The 15,940-nt window shown below is 49.5% G+C and overlaps 2 protein-coding genes across 2 annotated transcripts; one reads left to right on the top strand and one right to left on the bottom strand.

The window, feature by feature from the left end:
• Positions 1–1,799: 1,799 nt before the first annotated feature.
• LOC132783956 (uncharacterized) lies at positions 1,800–2,643 on the bottom strand. The gene is made up of 2 exons (XM_060789289.1): positions 1,933–2,643; positions 1,800–1,872 (listed from the first exon to the last, which is right to left on the bottom strand). The coding sequence occupies exons 1-2, from the start codon at positions 2,397–2,399 to the stop codon at positions 1,800–1,802; spliced, it is 540 nt and encodes a 179-aa protein (XP_060645272.1). The 5' UTR covers positions 2,400–2,643.
• Positions 2,644–13,296: 10,653 nt separating this feature from the next.
• LOC132787050 (uncharacterized) lies at positions 13,297–15,849 on the top strand. Its single transcript, XM_060793921.1, has 4 exons — positions 13,297–13,802; positions 13,865–14,259; positions 14,320–14,436; positions 14,503–15,849. Exons 1-4 carry the CDS (start codon positions 13,659–13,661, stop codon positions 15,473–15,475), a joined length of 1,629 nt encoding a protein of 542 aa, XP_060649904.1. The 5' UTR covers positions 13,297–13,658; the 3' UTR covers positions 15,476–15,849.
• The last annotated feature ends 91 nt before the right edge of the window (positions 15,850–15,940 follow it).

Raw genomic sequence — 15,940 nt, 5'->3', positions numbered from 1 at the left:
TTCAGCCTAGCCTTTGAAATATGAAATATTTGTATTATGGCATGCTATGGCTGGAGACCTAAAGTTATTATTCTGGTTCAGTAACACTGAAAATAAATTATTTTGAGATTGACATATTTTCAGTAAAATAAGCAGTACGATACCAAGTGTTGACTATTATAATCGCTTGTTGCGATATGCATATAAGAAGTATTTTTTTCATTAAATAGTGCGCAATTAATAATATTATTACGATGATTCAAAAGAAAATTCAAAAAGGACTATTAAATGGTAAGCAAAAAGGCTAGTAAAAATGACTAAGCACAATTTTTTCTCTATAGTAGGTAATTAAAAATAATCGATCTATCCTATCACATTTTTAGTTATAAACAGCAAGGTTAGAAAGAGAAATATAATCATTAATTCTTATACACAACGAAGACACATGTGAATTCCAAGAAATAGAAATAGAAATAGAAAATATAATCACGAAAAGTATTTGCAATTCACTAAGATCAATTATTTATATACTATAAAACAATTTAATCAAAATGCAAAATTAAACAAGTAAGAAAGCTGCAGTCGATATTTCCAATAAAACTAATTGTACAAAACTAAAAGATGGCTTTATATATTGGTATATTGATATAGTACTACATTCGAAATATACTAATTATTCCAGATTCCAACTAAAACCCTATTGCAGTAGGCGTTTTTTGCAATCCAAAAATTTTTCTTAAATACTTCTACTATTTTGTTCCTAAGCGCATCCAAATTTCCAGGAGTCATAACTACTGCAGTTACCCATAGGGTAGAAGGGTATTATAACTTTGTGACGGCAGGAAATGTATGTAACAAGTAGAAGGAGCCGAGACGATCTAGCCATGTCCGGCACTTTATCATGCTCCTAAAATTAGAGTTATGTCAATTTCAATCCAATGAGTGTCTATCTGATGTATTCGATTATTGGTCAGTTTATGTGATATAAGAGACTTCACAGTATTAAAGTATGTGAGAAAAATGAGCATGATATTATCAATCAACAATAGAGCATGAAAAAATATTTAAACGAGTGAGAAAGCTACAGTCGAGTTATCTCGACTGTGAGATACCCGCTACCCATTTTGAATAAAAGCAAAATATTGCGGTATTATTTTTAAAATATACCGAAAATACTACAATAGTACCACATTCAAAATATATCACAGTCGGCACAATATACCAGATTGTCGGTCAAAGCAAGTAAGCTAGGGGTCTTAGTAAGTGGGCGTTTTTGCCCATACAAAAGTATTTCTTTAATAACTTCGACAATTTTTATCTGATCGCAACCAAATCGGGAATTACATCTACTATAGTAATTATTGTATAAAACAAAATTAGCAGTTCTAGCTTTAAAATTTCGCTTGTTATTCGATTTATTTGCGGCGGCAGCGAATTAATCGCGATTAAGCTGCCCCGCGATTAATCCGCTGTCCCCGCGAATAATCCGCTGCTCCCGCGGTTTATTCGCTACCCCCGCGATTAATCCGCTGCCCCCGCCATTTATTCGCTGTAACCGCGATTAATCCGCTGCCGCCGCGATTAATCTGCTGCCCCCGCGATTAATCCGCTCCCGCCGCGAATTATCCGCTCCCCCCGCGATTTATTCGCTGCCCACGCGATTAATCTGCTGCCGCCGCGATTAATCCGCTGCCGCCGCGATTAATCCGCTGCCGCCGCGATTAATCCGCTGCCGCCGCAATTAATCCGCTGCCGCCGCGATTAATCCACTGCCCCGCGATTAATCCGCTGCCCCGCGATTTATTCACTGCCCCCGCGATTTATTCGCTACGGAGTTCGATATGCAGACTGCCTTTGGGAGACCCGTAGTACCGCCCAGCAACAGCGATATATCTGCATATATGTAAGTTGTTGTTAGATCGGATAGTCAGGGCAACAATTTTAATTACTTACACATAGTTGAGCTCACTTTTGGTAGGTTCCAAGAGATCCTCAATGCGCGGCAGCTGCAGGCGATGGTCCTTGAGCGTATACACCGGAGCCTTAAGCATTTTGGCCACAACCCCGAGTCTCTCATAGACCAAGCCGTCACAAAAGATGAGCCTGGGGCGAGTTATACAAAACAAATGCTTAAATGTGGCCTCATCGTGCCAGGGACTAACAGCATGAAATGGTGTGCCATTGAGGAGGCAGCCCAGCACAACAGGCATTAAGTATGTGGTATTAGTGCCAGCTATACCAACGACATCGTCTGCCCTCAGACCCAGGGCCTTCAGATGCTGTGCAATCCGTATGGCAAAGCTGATTGCCTCGCCATTGGTCAGTGCTGTTCCCTCTGTGTCGGAAATCTGCAATTGGAAAGGAGTATCAATAGTCGATAATTCGAAAAGTATGATGATGGATGATGGATGATTGCGCATAAAGGCAAACAGAATTTTGCCAATGGAACAGTCGGCGTCAAAGAAGTGCGCCGGCCTTGGTCCACTCCATATTTTTGTATATTTATCGAATTGTGTTGTGGGTCGATTTGTACGAATCCAAGCGAGCGAAGCGCAAGTTGTTCAGCAACTGCCGATTGATGCGTGGCCAGCACCTCGGCAATAGCCAGTTCTGGGCATTTATCAGTTTCAGTTAACCGGTACCCTTCCAAACGGTTAGCAAACGTCACCTATCAGACTGTCGTGCTAAAAGCTTTATAGATAAGCAACAATACCGATAAGCTCAACCTAAAGTTATACTAGATTGGCCAGCTGATAGCAAGACGCGATAATTGAATGATATTATGGCCTTGACTTAAATTTCTTAACACAATAATCTATACTATATAGGGACTTGCTTAGCTAGCCCTAATTAAAAGGAATAAAATAATAAGAGTTTTACAAAAGTAAATTATCCGAATTTAACGGTTCCTGCCACATCCCTAGAGCAGTGTTAAGAAACAGTTTGTACAAGCAGTACTCGCAAGAAGTTCATACAAAATGTTTTTACAAGCAGTTCACACAAGTTGTTCTTCAAGCAGTTTGAACGTTGGGTAGTACCATTATACGACGCCACACTTTTATGGCGCCACCTTGCAGTACAACCACTAACCATACAATCACGGTTGCCATTTTTGGTACAAATGTACCAAAACGGGTTCATTTTTTATGCGTTGGTACATTGGATCACTGTTTCACGTTTTGGTACATTTTTAATATGCCTGTTTTTCATAAAATTTTATGTTCCCACATATTATTTTAACAAATGGCTCTGTTCCACGGACATAGCGGACATAGCGGACAGAACGGACATAGCGGACAGAGCGGACATAGCGGACATCGCGGACATAGCGGACAGAACGGACATAGCGGACACAGCGGACAGAACGGACATAGCGGACATAGCGGACACAGCGGACAGAGCGGACTGACTGACAAATATTACAAATTTTGAGATCTTAGATGACTCCTTTCCAAATTTTTAGTATTGCAGCCAAAACAAACCTAAACAAAATAAGAGTAGCGCAAGCAAAAATATTATGAAAACTATGTAATGCTCCCTGGTACATGCGTACGAAAGATATAGAGAAGAATGTCAAGGTCCCCAAGGTTGGCGAAGCTATTCGGAAGCATTCGAATAACTTTCTTGTGAGAATGGATTTTCATCCCAACCCATTAGCGAGAAGTCTAAGAGACTAAAGAGGTGCCATCCACACGACCTTCCTACAAGGTTCCTTGTGTATAATTATATACATAAAATATATATATATATATATATCTATAGTATATTAATATATAATACATAGTAAGAATTTACACATAATATGATTTATTGTTAGTATTTTTTTTGTTTTAAGATATAACTTGTCAAGCTACCATTAAGGTGGCAGAACACCTGTTAAATAATAAAATATACAAATTTTAAAAAGGGGGAAAAACAAAATTAGATGACCCCACATTTTGTTGATCTTGATCGATAGAGTTCGTCCTTGCGATCCTATGTGTGCTTTGAAAATTCGGAAGGATATGCCCGAGATATTGCTTGTTTTCGAAAAAACGCTTGTTGCACCCTCAAAGTATGAAGAACAATTTTCAACTTTGGATTGGATTTTGAAAATGAAGTTGGCATAACTGAGCAATAACTTCAACTGTATGTTGTAGTGTTATCAATTCTTAATCCGTCAATAGTTGTCTTTTTCTGCATTTTTCCGCACAATTGACGAAATTCTCATTTTTTTTTTCAGATAACCTCACGTTTTCCAACACCGATTTGTGCTCTATAGGAAATAGACAGAAGGGCCCGTCTGAAGCAATGTTTTGTGAATTTTTCTCTAAAATTGCTCAAAATATACAATTTTTTCAAAATGTTGAGGGCGGGAATATACTAAAATAATACCAAAAACAGTAAAAAAATCTTTTATGGTTTACTCGTAATATTAAATGCCAGCTAAAATGAAAAATTTGAATTTGATATTTTTGCAGTGGACTCAGCGAACAGAGCGGACATAGCGGACACAGCGGACATAGTGGACATAGCGGACAGAGCGGACATAGCGGACATAGCGGACAGAGCGGACATAGCGGACATGGCGGACATAGCGGACATGGCGGACATAGCGGACATGGCGCACGACGCGGACATAGCGGACATGGCGGACATAGCGGACATAGCGGACATGGCGGACGAGGCGGACATGGCGGACATAGCGGACATGGCAGACATGGCGGACATAGCGGACATGGCGGACATAGCGGACATGACGGACATGGCGGACATAGCGGACATGGCGGACATAGTGGACATAGCGGACATAGCGGACATGGCGGACGTGGCGGACATAGCGGACATAGCGGACATAGCGGACATGGAGGACATGGCGGACATAGCGGACATGGCGGACATGGCGGACAAAGCGGACATGGCGGACATGGTGGACATGGCGGACATAGCGGACATGGCGGACATAGCGGACATGGCGGACATGGCGGACATAGCGGATATAACGGACACAGGGGACATGGCGGACATGGCGGACATGGCGGACATAGCGGACATAGCGGACATGGCGGACAGAGCGGACATGGCGGACATGGCGGACATAGCGGACATAGCGGACATGGCGGACATGGCGGACAGAGCGGACATAGCGGACATTGCGGACATGGCGGACATAGCGGACATAGCGGACATGGCGGACATGGCGGACATAGCGGACATTGCGGACATAGCGGACAGAGCGGACATAGCGGACATGGCGGACAGAGCGGACATGGCGGCCATAGCGGACATAGCGGACATGGCGGACATAGCGGACATGGCGGACATGGCGGACATGGCGGACATAGCGGACATAGCGGACATGGCGGACATGGCGGACATAGCGGACATGGCGGACATAGCGGACATGGCGGACATGGCGGACATTGCGGGCAGAGCGGACATAGCGGACATGGCGGACATGGCGGACATAGCGGACATGGCGGACATGGCGGACATAGCGGACATAGCGGACATGGCGGACATAGCGGACGTGGCGGACATGGAGGAAATAGCGGACATGGAGGACAAAGCGGACATAGCGGACATGGCGGACATGGCGGACATGGAGGACATAGCGGACATAGCGGACATGGCGGACATGGCGGACATGGCGGACATAGCGGACAAAGCGGACATAGCGGACATGGAGGAAATAGCGGACATGGAGGACATAGCGGACATGGTGGAAATGGCGGACATAGCGGACAAAGCGGACAGACCAGACTGACTGACAAAAATTACAAATGTTGAGACATGGCGGACATTGCGGATATGGCGGACATAGCGGACATAGCGGACATGGCGGACATAGCGGACATGACGGACATAGCGGACATGGCGGACATGGCGGACATAGCGGACATGGCGGACATAGCGGACATGGCGGACATAGCGGACATAGCGGACATGGCGGACATGGCGGACATAGCGGACATTGCGGACATGGCGGACATAGCGGACATGGCGGACAGAGCGGACATTGCGGACAATGCGGACAGAGCGGACATTGCGGACATAGCGGACATGGCGGACATGGCGGACATTGCGGACATAGCGGACATGGCGGACAATGCGGACATAGCGGACATAGCGGACATTGCGGACATGGCGGACATGGCGGGCATAGCGGACATGGCGGACATAGCGGACATAGCGGACATGGCGGACATGGAGGAAATAGCGGACATGGCGGACATTGCGGACAGAGCGGACATAGCGGACATTGCGGACATGGCGGACATGGCGGACATAGCGGACAAAGCGGACATAGCGGACAAAGCGGACATAGCGGACATGGAGGAAATAGCGGACATGGAGGACATAGCGGACATAGCGGACATGGCGGACATAGCGGACAGACCAGACTGACTGACAAAAATTACAAATGTTGAGACATGGCGGACATTGCGGACATGGCGGATATGGCGGACAGAGCGGACATTGCGGACAATGCGGACAGAGCGGACATTGCGGACATAGCGGACATGGCGGACATGGCGGACATTGCGGACATAGCGGACATGGCGGACATTGCGGACATAGCGGACATAGCGGACATTGCGGACATGGCGGACATGGCGGGCATAGCGGACATGGCGGACATAGCGGACATGGCGGACATGGAGGAAATAGCGGACATGGCGGACATTGCGGACAGAGCGGACATAGCGGACATTGCGGACATGGCGGACATGGAGGACATAGCGGACATAGCGGACATGGCGGACATAGCGGACAAAGCGGACATAGCGGACAAAGCGGACATAGCGGACATGGAGGAAATAGCGGACATGGAGGACATAGCGGACATAGCGGACATGGCGGACAGACCAGACTGACTGACAAAAATTACAAATGTTGAGACATGGCGGACATTGCGGACATGGCGGATATGGCGGACATAGCGGACATAGCGGACATGGCGGACATTGCGGATATGGCGGACATAGCGGACATGGCGGACATAGCGGACATGGCGGACATGGCGGACATGACGGACATGGCGGACATAGCGGACATAGCGGACGTGGCGGACATGGAGGAAATAGCGGACATGGACGACAAAGCGGACATAGCGGACATGGCGGACATGGAGGACATAGCGGACATAGCGGACATGGCGGACATAGCGGACAAAGCGGACATAGCGGACATGGAGGAAATAGCGGACATGGAGGACATAGCGGACATGGTGGAAATGGCGGACATAGCGGACAAAGCGGACAGACCAGACTGACTGACAAAAATTACAAATGTTGAGACATGGCGGACATTGCGGATATGGCGGACATAGCGGACATAGCGGACATGGCGGACATAGCGGACATAGCGGACATGGCGGACATAGCGGACATGGCGGACATGGCGGACATAGCGGACATGGCGGACACAGCGGACATAGCGGACATGGCGGACATAGCGGACATGGCGGACAGAGCGGACATGGCGGACATGGCGGACATAGCGGACATAGCGGACATGGCGGACAGAGCGGACATGGCGGACATAGCGGACAGAGCGGACATAGCGGACATAGCGGACAGAGCGGACATGGCGGACATAGCGGACATGGCGGATATGGCGGACATAGCGGACATGGCGGACATAGCGGACATGGCGGACATAGCGGACATGGCGGACATAGCGGACATAGCGGACATGGCGGACAGAGCGGACATTACGGACATGGCGGACATGGCGGACATTACGGACATGGCGGACTTAGCGGACATGGCGGACATGGCGGACATAGCGGACAGAGCGGACATAGCGGACATAGCGGACAGAGCGGACATAGCGGACATTGCGGACATGGCGGACATAGCGGACATAGCGGACATGGCGGACATGGCGGAAATGGCGGACAGAGCGGACATTGCGGACATAGCGGACCGAGCGGACATGGCGGACATGGCGGACAGAGCGGACATGGCGGACATAGCGGACATGGCGGACATGGCGGACATAGCGGACAGAGCGGACATAGCGGACATAGCGGACATGGCGGACATAGCGGACATGGCGGACATGGCGGACATGGCGGACATGGCGGACATAGCGGACATGGCGGACATGGCGGGCATAGCGGACATGGCGGACATAGCGGACATAGCGGACATGGCGGACATGGAGGAAATAGCGGACATGGCGGACATAGCGGACAGAGCGGACATAGCGGACATTGCGGACATGGCGGACATAGCGGACATGGAGGACATAGGACATGGCGGACATGGCGGACATAGCGGACATGGCGGACATGGCGGACAGAGCGGACATTGCGGACAATGCGGACATAGCGGACATGGCGGACATGGCGGAAATGGCGGACAGAGCGGACATTGCGGACATAGCGGACATAGCGGACAGAGCGGACATGGCGGACATGGCGGACAGAGCGGACATAGCGGACATGGCGGACATAGCGGACATGGCGGACAGAGCGGACATAGCGGACATGGCGGACATAGCGGACATGGCGGACAGAGCGGACATTGCGGACAATGCGGACAGAGCGGACATGGCGGACATGGCGGACATTGCGGACATAGCGGACATGGCGGACATTGCGGACATAGCGGACATAGCGGACATTGCGGACATGGCGGACATGGCGGCCATAGCGGACATGGCGGACATAGCGGACATAGCGGACATGGCGGACATGGAGGAAATAGCGGACATGGCGGACATTGCGGACAGAGCGGACATAGCGGACATTGCGGACATGGCGGACATGGCGGACATGGCGGACATGGAGGACAGAGCGGACATAGCGGACATTGCGGACATGGCGGACATGGAGGACATAGCGGACATAGCGGACATGGCGGACATATCGGACAAAGCGGACATAGCGGACATGGAGGAAATAGCGGACATGGAGGACATAGCGGACATAGCGGACATGGCGGACATAGCGGACAGACCAGACTGACTGACAAAAATTACAAATGTTGAGACATGGCGGACATTGCGGACATGGCGGATATGGCGGACATAGCGGACATAGCGGACATGGCGGACATTGCGGATATGGCGGACATAGCGGACATGGCGGACATAGCGGACATGGCGGACATAGCGGACATGACGGACATAGCGGACATAGCGGACATGGCGGACGTAGCGGACATGGCGGACATAGCGGACATGGCGGACATAGCGGACATGGCGGACATGGCGGACATAGCGGACATAGCGGACATGGCGGACATTGCGGACATAGCGGACATGGCGGACATGGCGGACATAGCGGACATAGCGGACATGGCGGACAGAGCGGACATTGCGGACAATGCGGACAGAGCGGACATGGCGGACATGGCGGACATTGCGGACATAGCGGACATGGCGGACATTGCGGACATAGCGGACATAGCGGACATTGCGGACATGGCGGACATGGCGGCCATAGCGGACATGGCGGACATAGTGGACATGGCGGACATGGCGGACATAGCGGACATGGCGGACACAGCGGACATAGCGGACATGGCGGACATAGCGGACATGGCGGACAGAGCGGACATGGCGGACATGGCGGACATAGCGGACATAGCGGACATGGCGGACAGAGCGGACATGGCGGACATAGCGGACAGAGCGGACATAGCGGACATAGCGGACAGAGCGGACATAGCGGACATGGCGGACATAGCGGACATGGCGGACATAACGGACATGGAGGAAATAGCGGACATTGCGGATATGGCGGACATAGCGGACATGGCGGACATAGCGGACATGGCGGACATAGCGGACATGGCGGACATAGCGGACATAGCGGACATGGCGGACAGAGCGGACATTACGGACATGGCGGACTTAGCGGACATGGCGGACATGGCGGACAGAGCGGACATGGCGGACATAGCGGACAGAGCGGACATAGCGGACATAGCGGACAGAGCGGACATAGCGGACATTGCGGACATGGCGGACATAGCGGACATAGCGGACATGGCGGACATGGCGGAAATGGCGGACAGAGCGGACATAGCGGACATTGCGGACATAGCGGACCGAGCGGACATGGCGGACATGGCGGACAGAGCGGACATGGCGGACATAGCGGACATGGCGGACATGGCGGACATAGCGGACAGAGCGGACATAGCGGACATGGCGGACATGGCGGACATGGCGGACATGGCGGACATTGCGGACATGGCGGACATAGCGGACATGGCGGACATGGCGGGCATAGCGGACATGGCGGACATAGCGGACATAGCGGACATGGCGGACATGGAGGAAATAGCGGACATGGCGGACATAGCGGACAGAGCGGACATAGCGGACATTGCGGACATGGCGGACATAGCGGACATGGAGGACATAGGACATGGCGGACATGGCGGACATAGCGGACATGGCGGACAGAGCGGACATTGCGGACAATGCGGACATGGCGGACATAGCGGACATGGCGGACATGGCGGAAATGGCGGACATTGCGGACATAGCGGACATAGCGGACAGAGCGGACATGGCGGACATGGCGGACAGAGCGGACATGGCGGACATGGCGGACAGAGCGGACATTGCGGACAATGCGGACAGAGCGGACATGGCGGACATGGCGGACATTGCGGACATAGCGGACATGGCGGACATTGCGGACATAGCGGACATAGCGGACATTGCGGACATGGCGGACATGGCGGCCATAGCGGACATGGCGGACATAGCGGACATGGCGGACATGGAGGAAATAGCGGACATGGCGGACATTGCGGACAGAGCGGACATAGCGGACATTGCGGACATGGCGGACATGGCGGACATGGAGGACAGAGCGGACATAGCGGACATTGCGGACATGGCGGACATGGCGGACATGGAGGACATAGCGGACATAGCGGACATGGCGGACATAGCGGACAAAGCGGACAAAGCGGACATAGCGGACATGGAGGAAATAGCGGACATGGAGGACATAGCGGACATAGCGGACATGGCGGACATAGCGGACAGACCAGACTGACTGACAAAAATTACAAATGTTGAGACATGGCGGACATTGCGGACATGGCGGATATGGCGGACATAGCGGACATAGCGGACATGGCGGACATTGCGGATATGGCGGACATGGCGGACATAGCGGACATGGCGGACATAGCGGACATGACGGACATAGCGGACATGGCGGACATGGCGGACATAGCGGACATGGCGGACATAGCGGACATGGCGGACATAGCGGACATGGCGGACATGGCGGACATAGCGGACATAGCGGACATGGCGGACATTGCGGACATAGCGGACATGGCGGACATAGCGGACATAGCGGACATGGAGGACATGGCGGACATAGCAGACATAGCGGACATACCAGACTGACTGACAAAAATTACAAATGTTGAGACATTGTCCGCCATGTCCGCTATGTCCGCTATATCCTCCATGTCCGCCGTGTCCGCCATGTCCGCTATGTCCGCTATGTCCTCGATGTCCGCTATGTCCGCTATGTCCGCCATGTCCGCCATGTCCGCTTTGTCCGCTATGTCTGCCATGTCCGCTATGTCCGCCATGTCCACTATGTCCGCCATGTCCGCTATGTCCGCCATGTCCGCCATATCCGCCATGTCCGCTCTGTCCGCTATGTCCGCTGTGTCCGCTATGTCTTGTCTGTCTTGCAAAAATATCAAATTCAAATTTTCCATTTAAGCTGGCAATTAATATTACGAGTAAACCATAAAAGATTTTTTACTGGTTTTGGTATTATTTTACTATATTCCCAAGAAATGTAACATAGAAAAGTAGGCGTGGCAACACCTCTAACGCCCACAAAAATCTGAAAAAATGTAATATTACGGGCACCTGTGGAGTTGATATTATACAATTTTACTCCAATATGTATTTACGTTTCAGAATTCGGCACGCCCATTCAAATTTTTCCCCGCCCCTTCCGCCTTCAAAATTTTGAAAAATTTGTATATTTTGAGCAATGTCCGCCATGTCCGCTCTGTCCGCCATGTCCGCTATGTCCGCCATGTCCGCTATGTCCGCCATGTCCGCTATGTCCGCCATGTCCGCTATGTCCGCTATGTCCTCCATGTCCGCTATGTCCGCCCTGTCCGCTATGTCCGCGTCGTGCGCCATGTCCGCCATGTCCCCTGTGTCCGCCATGTCCGCTATGTCCGTGGAACAGAGCCATTTGTGAAAATAATATGTGTGAACATAAAATTTTATGAAAAATTTAAATACTAAAACAGGCATATTAAAAATGTACCAAAACGTGAAACAGTGATCCAATGTACCAACGCATAAAAAATGAACCCGTTTTGGTACATTTGTACCAAAAATGGCAACCGTGATTGTATCACTAACCATACAATACATAGATGCGTCACTTCATACAACCAAAAGGCATCATTAAAAACAGTATTATTGCCGCCCCAGTCGGGCCGTGCGCTGCGATTCGAACACCGAGCCTCTTCGGCTCATTCGAAAATTCGAAGTTCTAACGCAGCGCGCAGCGTTGAGTTCAGTCGCAGATCAAATGCGGAGCGATGAGCACGGGCGCATTTCGTTGCGCTCTGCTTTCGTTTCTATGTATGCGTATCTACATGCTCGCCTATATTAGTATGTGTATGCATATGAAGTTTTGCAACGTGCAGTTGCCTCGCTGACGAGCAGCTAGCGCACGTCAATTTTGATTTGCCGCGACGAAAGTCTCGCAGAAGAGGACAACAACAATTACTCGCGTTCTATATGTTTGCAGTTAAATGGCACTTGTACAAGGATCGCGTTGGTTCTGCTGGTGGTTTGCAAGCCCAACATGTTGAGGGTCCGGGTTCAAATCCCGATCGAGAATATATGCATATTTTGTTTTTTTTTTAATGCGATTTAGCGAGCATGTAGATACATACACGCATACATAGAAACGAAAGCAGAGCGCAACGAAATGCGCCCGTGCTCATCGCTCCGCATTTGATCTGCGACTGAACTCAACGCTGCGCGCTGCGTTAGAACTTCGAATTTTCGAATGAGCCGAAGAGGCTCGGTGTTCGAATCGCAACGCACGGCCCGACTGGGGTCGCAATAATACTGTTTTTGATGATACAAAAAATTGTTCTGGGTGAAGCATCTATGTATTGTATGGTTAGTGGTACTACCCAACGTTCAAACTGCTTGAAGAACAACTTGTGTGAACTGCTTGTAAAAACATTTTGTATGAACTTCTTGCGAGTACTGCTTGTACAAACTGTTTCTTAACACTGCTTTAGGGATGTGGCAGGAACCGTTAAATTCAGATAATTTACTTTTGAAAAACTCTTATTATTTTATTCCTTTTAATTAGGGCTAGCTAAGCAAGTCCCTATATAGTATAGATTATTGTGTTAAGAAATTTAAGTCAAGGCCATAATATCATTCAATTATCGCGTCTTGCTATCAGCTGGCCAATCTAGTATAACTTAAGGTTGAGCTTATCGGTATTGTTGCTTATCTATAAAGCTTTTAGCACGACAGTCTGATAGGTGACGTTTGCTAACCGTTTGGAAGGGTACCGGTTAACTGAAACTGATAAATGCCCAGAACTGGCTATTGCCGAGGTGCTGGCCACGCATCAATCGGCAGTTGCTGAACAACTTGCGCTTCGCTCGCTTGGATTCTTACAAATCGCCGTGCTCTTATCAGTTGCCAACATGGAAGGCGGACCCACAACACAATTCGATAAATATACAAAAATATGGAGTGGACCAAGGCCGGCGCACTTCTTTGACGCCGACTGTTCCATTGGCAAAATTCTGTTTGCCTTTATGCGCAATCATCCAGCCAGTCTATGTCAGGTCCGAATTGGACTATCATACTTTTCGAATTATCGACTATTGATACTCCTTTCCAATTGCAGATTTCCGACACAGAGGGAACAGCACTGACCAATGGCGAGGCAATCAGCTTTGCCATACGGATTGCACAGCATCTGAAGGCCCTGGGTCTGAGGGCAGACGATGTCGTTGGTATAGCTGGCACTAATACCACATACTTAATGCCTGTTGTGCTGGGCTGCCTCCTCAATGGCACACCATTTCATGCTGTTAGTCCCTGGCACGATGAGGCCACATTTAAGCATTTGTTTTGTATAACTCGCCCCAGGCTCATCTTTTGTGACGGCTTGGTCTATGAGAGACTCGGGGTTGTGGCCAAAATGCTTAAGGCTCCGGTGTATACGCTCAAGGACCATCGCCTGCAGCTGCCGCGCATTGAGGATCTCTTGGAACCTACCAAAAGTGAGCTCAACTATGTGTAAGTAATTAAAATTGTTGCCCTGACTATCCGATCTAACAACAACTTACATATATGCAGACCTGAATCGCTGTTGCTGGGCGGTGATCAAACTGTGGCCATACTTTGCACATCCGGTACTACGGGTCTCCCAAAGGCAGTCTGCATATCGAACTCCGCCTGCCTCTTTGATTTCGGGTAAGTAGAATTTGTAGACTAAGTCTTGGCTCGACTAATGATGCAGTTGATCTTCCACATCCACAGCTTTGTTACCGGCCAAGATGTGTTGCTCTCATTCAGCACCATTGATTGGGCACCGGGCATGTTCAACATGCTCTATAGCTGCTGCCATGGCTCAACACGGGTCATCACCGATCGCGCCTATTCGCCGGAATATATGCTTCAGCTGATCGAGAGATATAAGGTCACGCTGCTAACCTTGGCACCTCAGCAGGTGGCATCGTTGTTAAAGACGCCCACACTTAGCCAGAATAGATTGGCTAGTGTAAGATTTATAAGCATTGGTGGCGGCAATTGTTATGTAGCCAATTTACTGAAACTACAGGACTATCTACTGAATGGACAAATGTCCTATGGATATGCTTTGACTGAATGCGGAGGAGTGGCTGCAAATATGGGCGTGGCAAAGCCCTCATCGGTTGGCCGAATAGTACCAGGAGTGAAGGTGAAAATTCTCGATGATGCCGGACGTAGTTTGGGTCACGGCGAAACAGGTGAGATTCTAGTGCACAACAGCAAAGTGTGGAACGGATACTATGGCAATCCGAATGAATCGAAACACATACAGGACTACCAGGGTTGGTTCCATACCGGCGACATGGGCTACTTTGACAATGAGAATTTCTTGCACATTGTGGAACGCAAGGGGGATATGCTGCGCTTCCATGGCGCTCAATACTGTCCCCATGAGGTGGAGCAGGTCATTGCCGAGCTACCTGATGTCATCGAGGCCTGTGTCTTTGGTCTCTGGAACGAAGTGGACGGAGATCCAGCGGCTGCTGCTGTTGTCAAGGTACCCGGCAGTCGGCTAAGTGAAATGGATATTGTCGAGTATGTGGCAAAGCGTCTGGTTGTCACCCACAAGCAGCTCCATTGTGGCGTCTTCTTTCTCTCCGAGCTACCCAAAACGGGCAGCGGAAAAGTCCTGCGTCAACAGGCACGTGATCAGGCGTTGGGCAAAAAGTGGTCGGACTATCGCAATGGACACGGGCACTAGCGATTGCTACTTAGACTTAACTAATGGTAGACATTTAGATATTTAGGTGACTCACACATTCCTGAATTCACAAACTGATTGAATGGTTGTTATTGTTGTTGGTGTCGACAAAACGAAGCGAATCGAATAGCGCCCAAAAGTTGTTTTAGATAGTCGAAAGTATTCATTCTGGCTTTGTTTTTCGCATTATCGCATGCTTATCAAAGAGAATACGATTAACAACCAGCATGTGAAGAACGACGGCAGTTTGAGGAGTTGAGCAAAGTAAACACCATAAAACAAAAAAAACTCCAATTTAAGAGAATGTGATTCGTGAGTCCTGACTCTTAGGTTCACTAAATATTTATTACAAATAATTGCTAATAAATGTATCATATCTTTATTTAAAAAAACAAGAAAAACTATTTATTTGAAATTCAATTATTTCTTCGATCATTGAAAATAGAATTCTAATCTAAATAATAC

This window comes from Drosophila nasuta, chromosome 2R, assembly GCF_023558535.2.
Source record: "Drosophila nasuta strain 15112-1781.00 chromosome 2R, ASM2355853v1, whole genome shotgun sequence".
NCBI lineage: Eukaryota > Metazoa > Arthropoda > Insecta > Diptera > Drosophilidae > Drosophila > Drosophila nasuta.
Note: the sequence above shows the minus strand (reverse complement) of the source record. Positions and strands in the feature narration are given on the sequence as shown.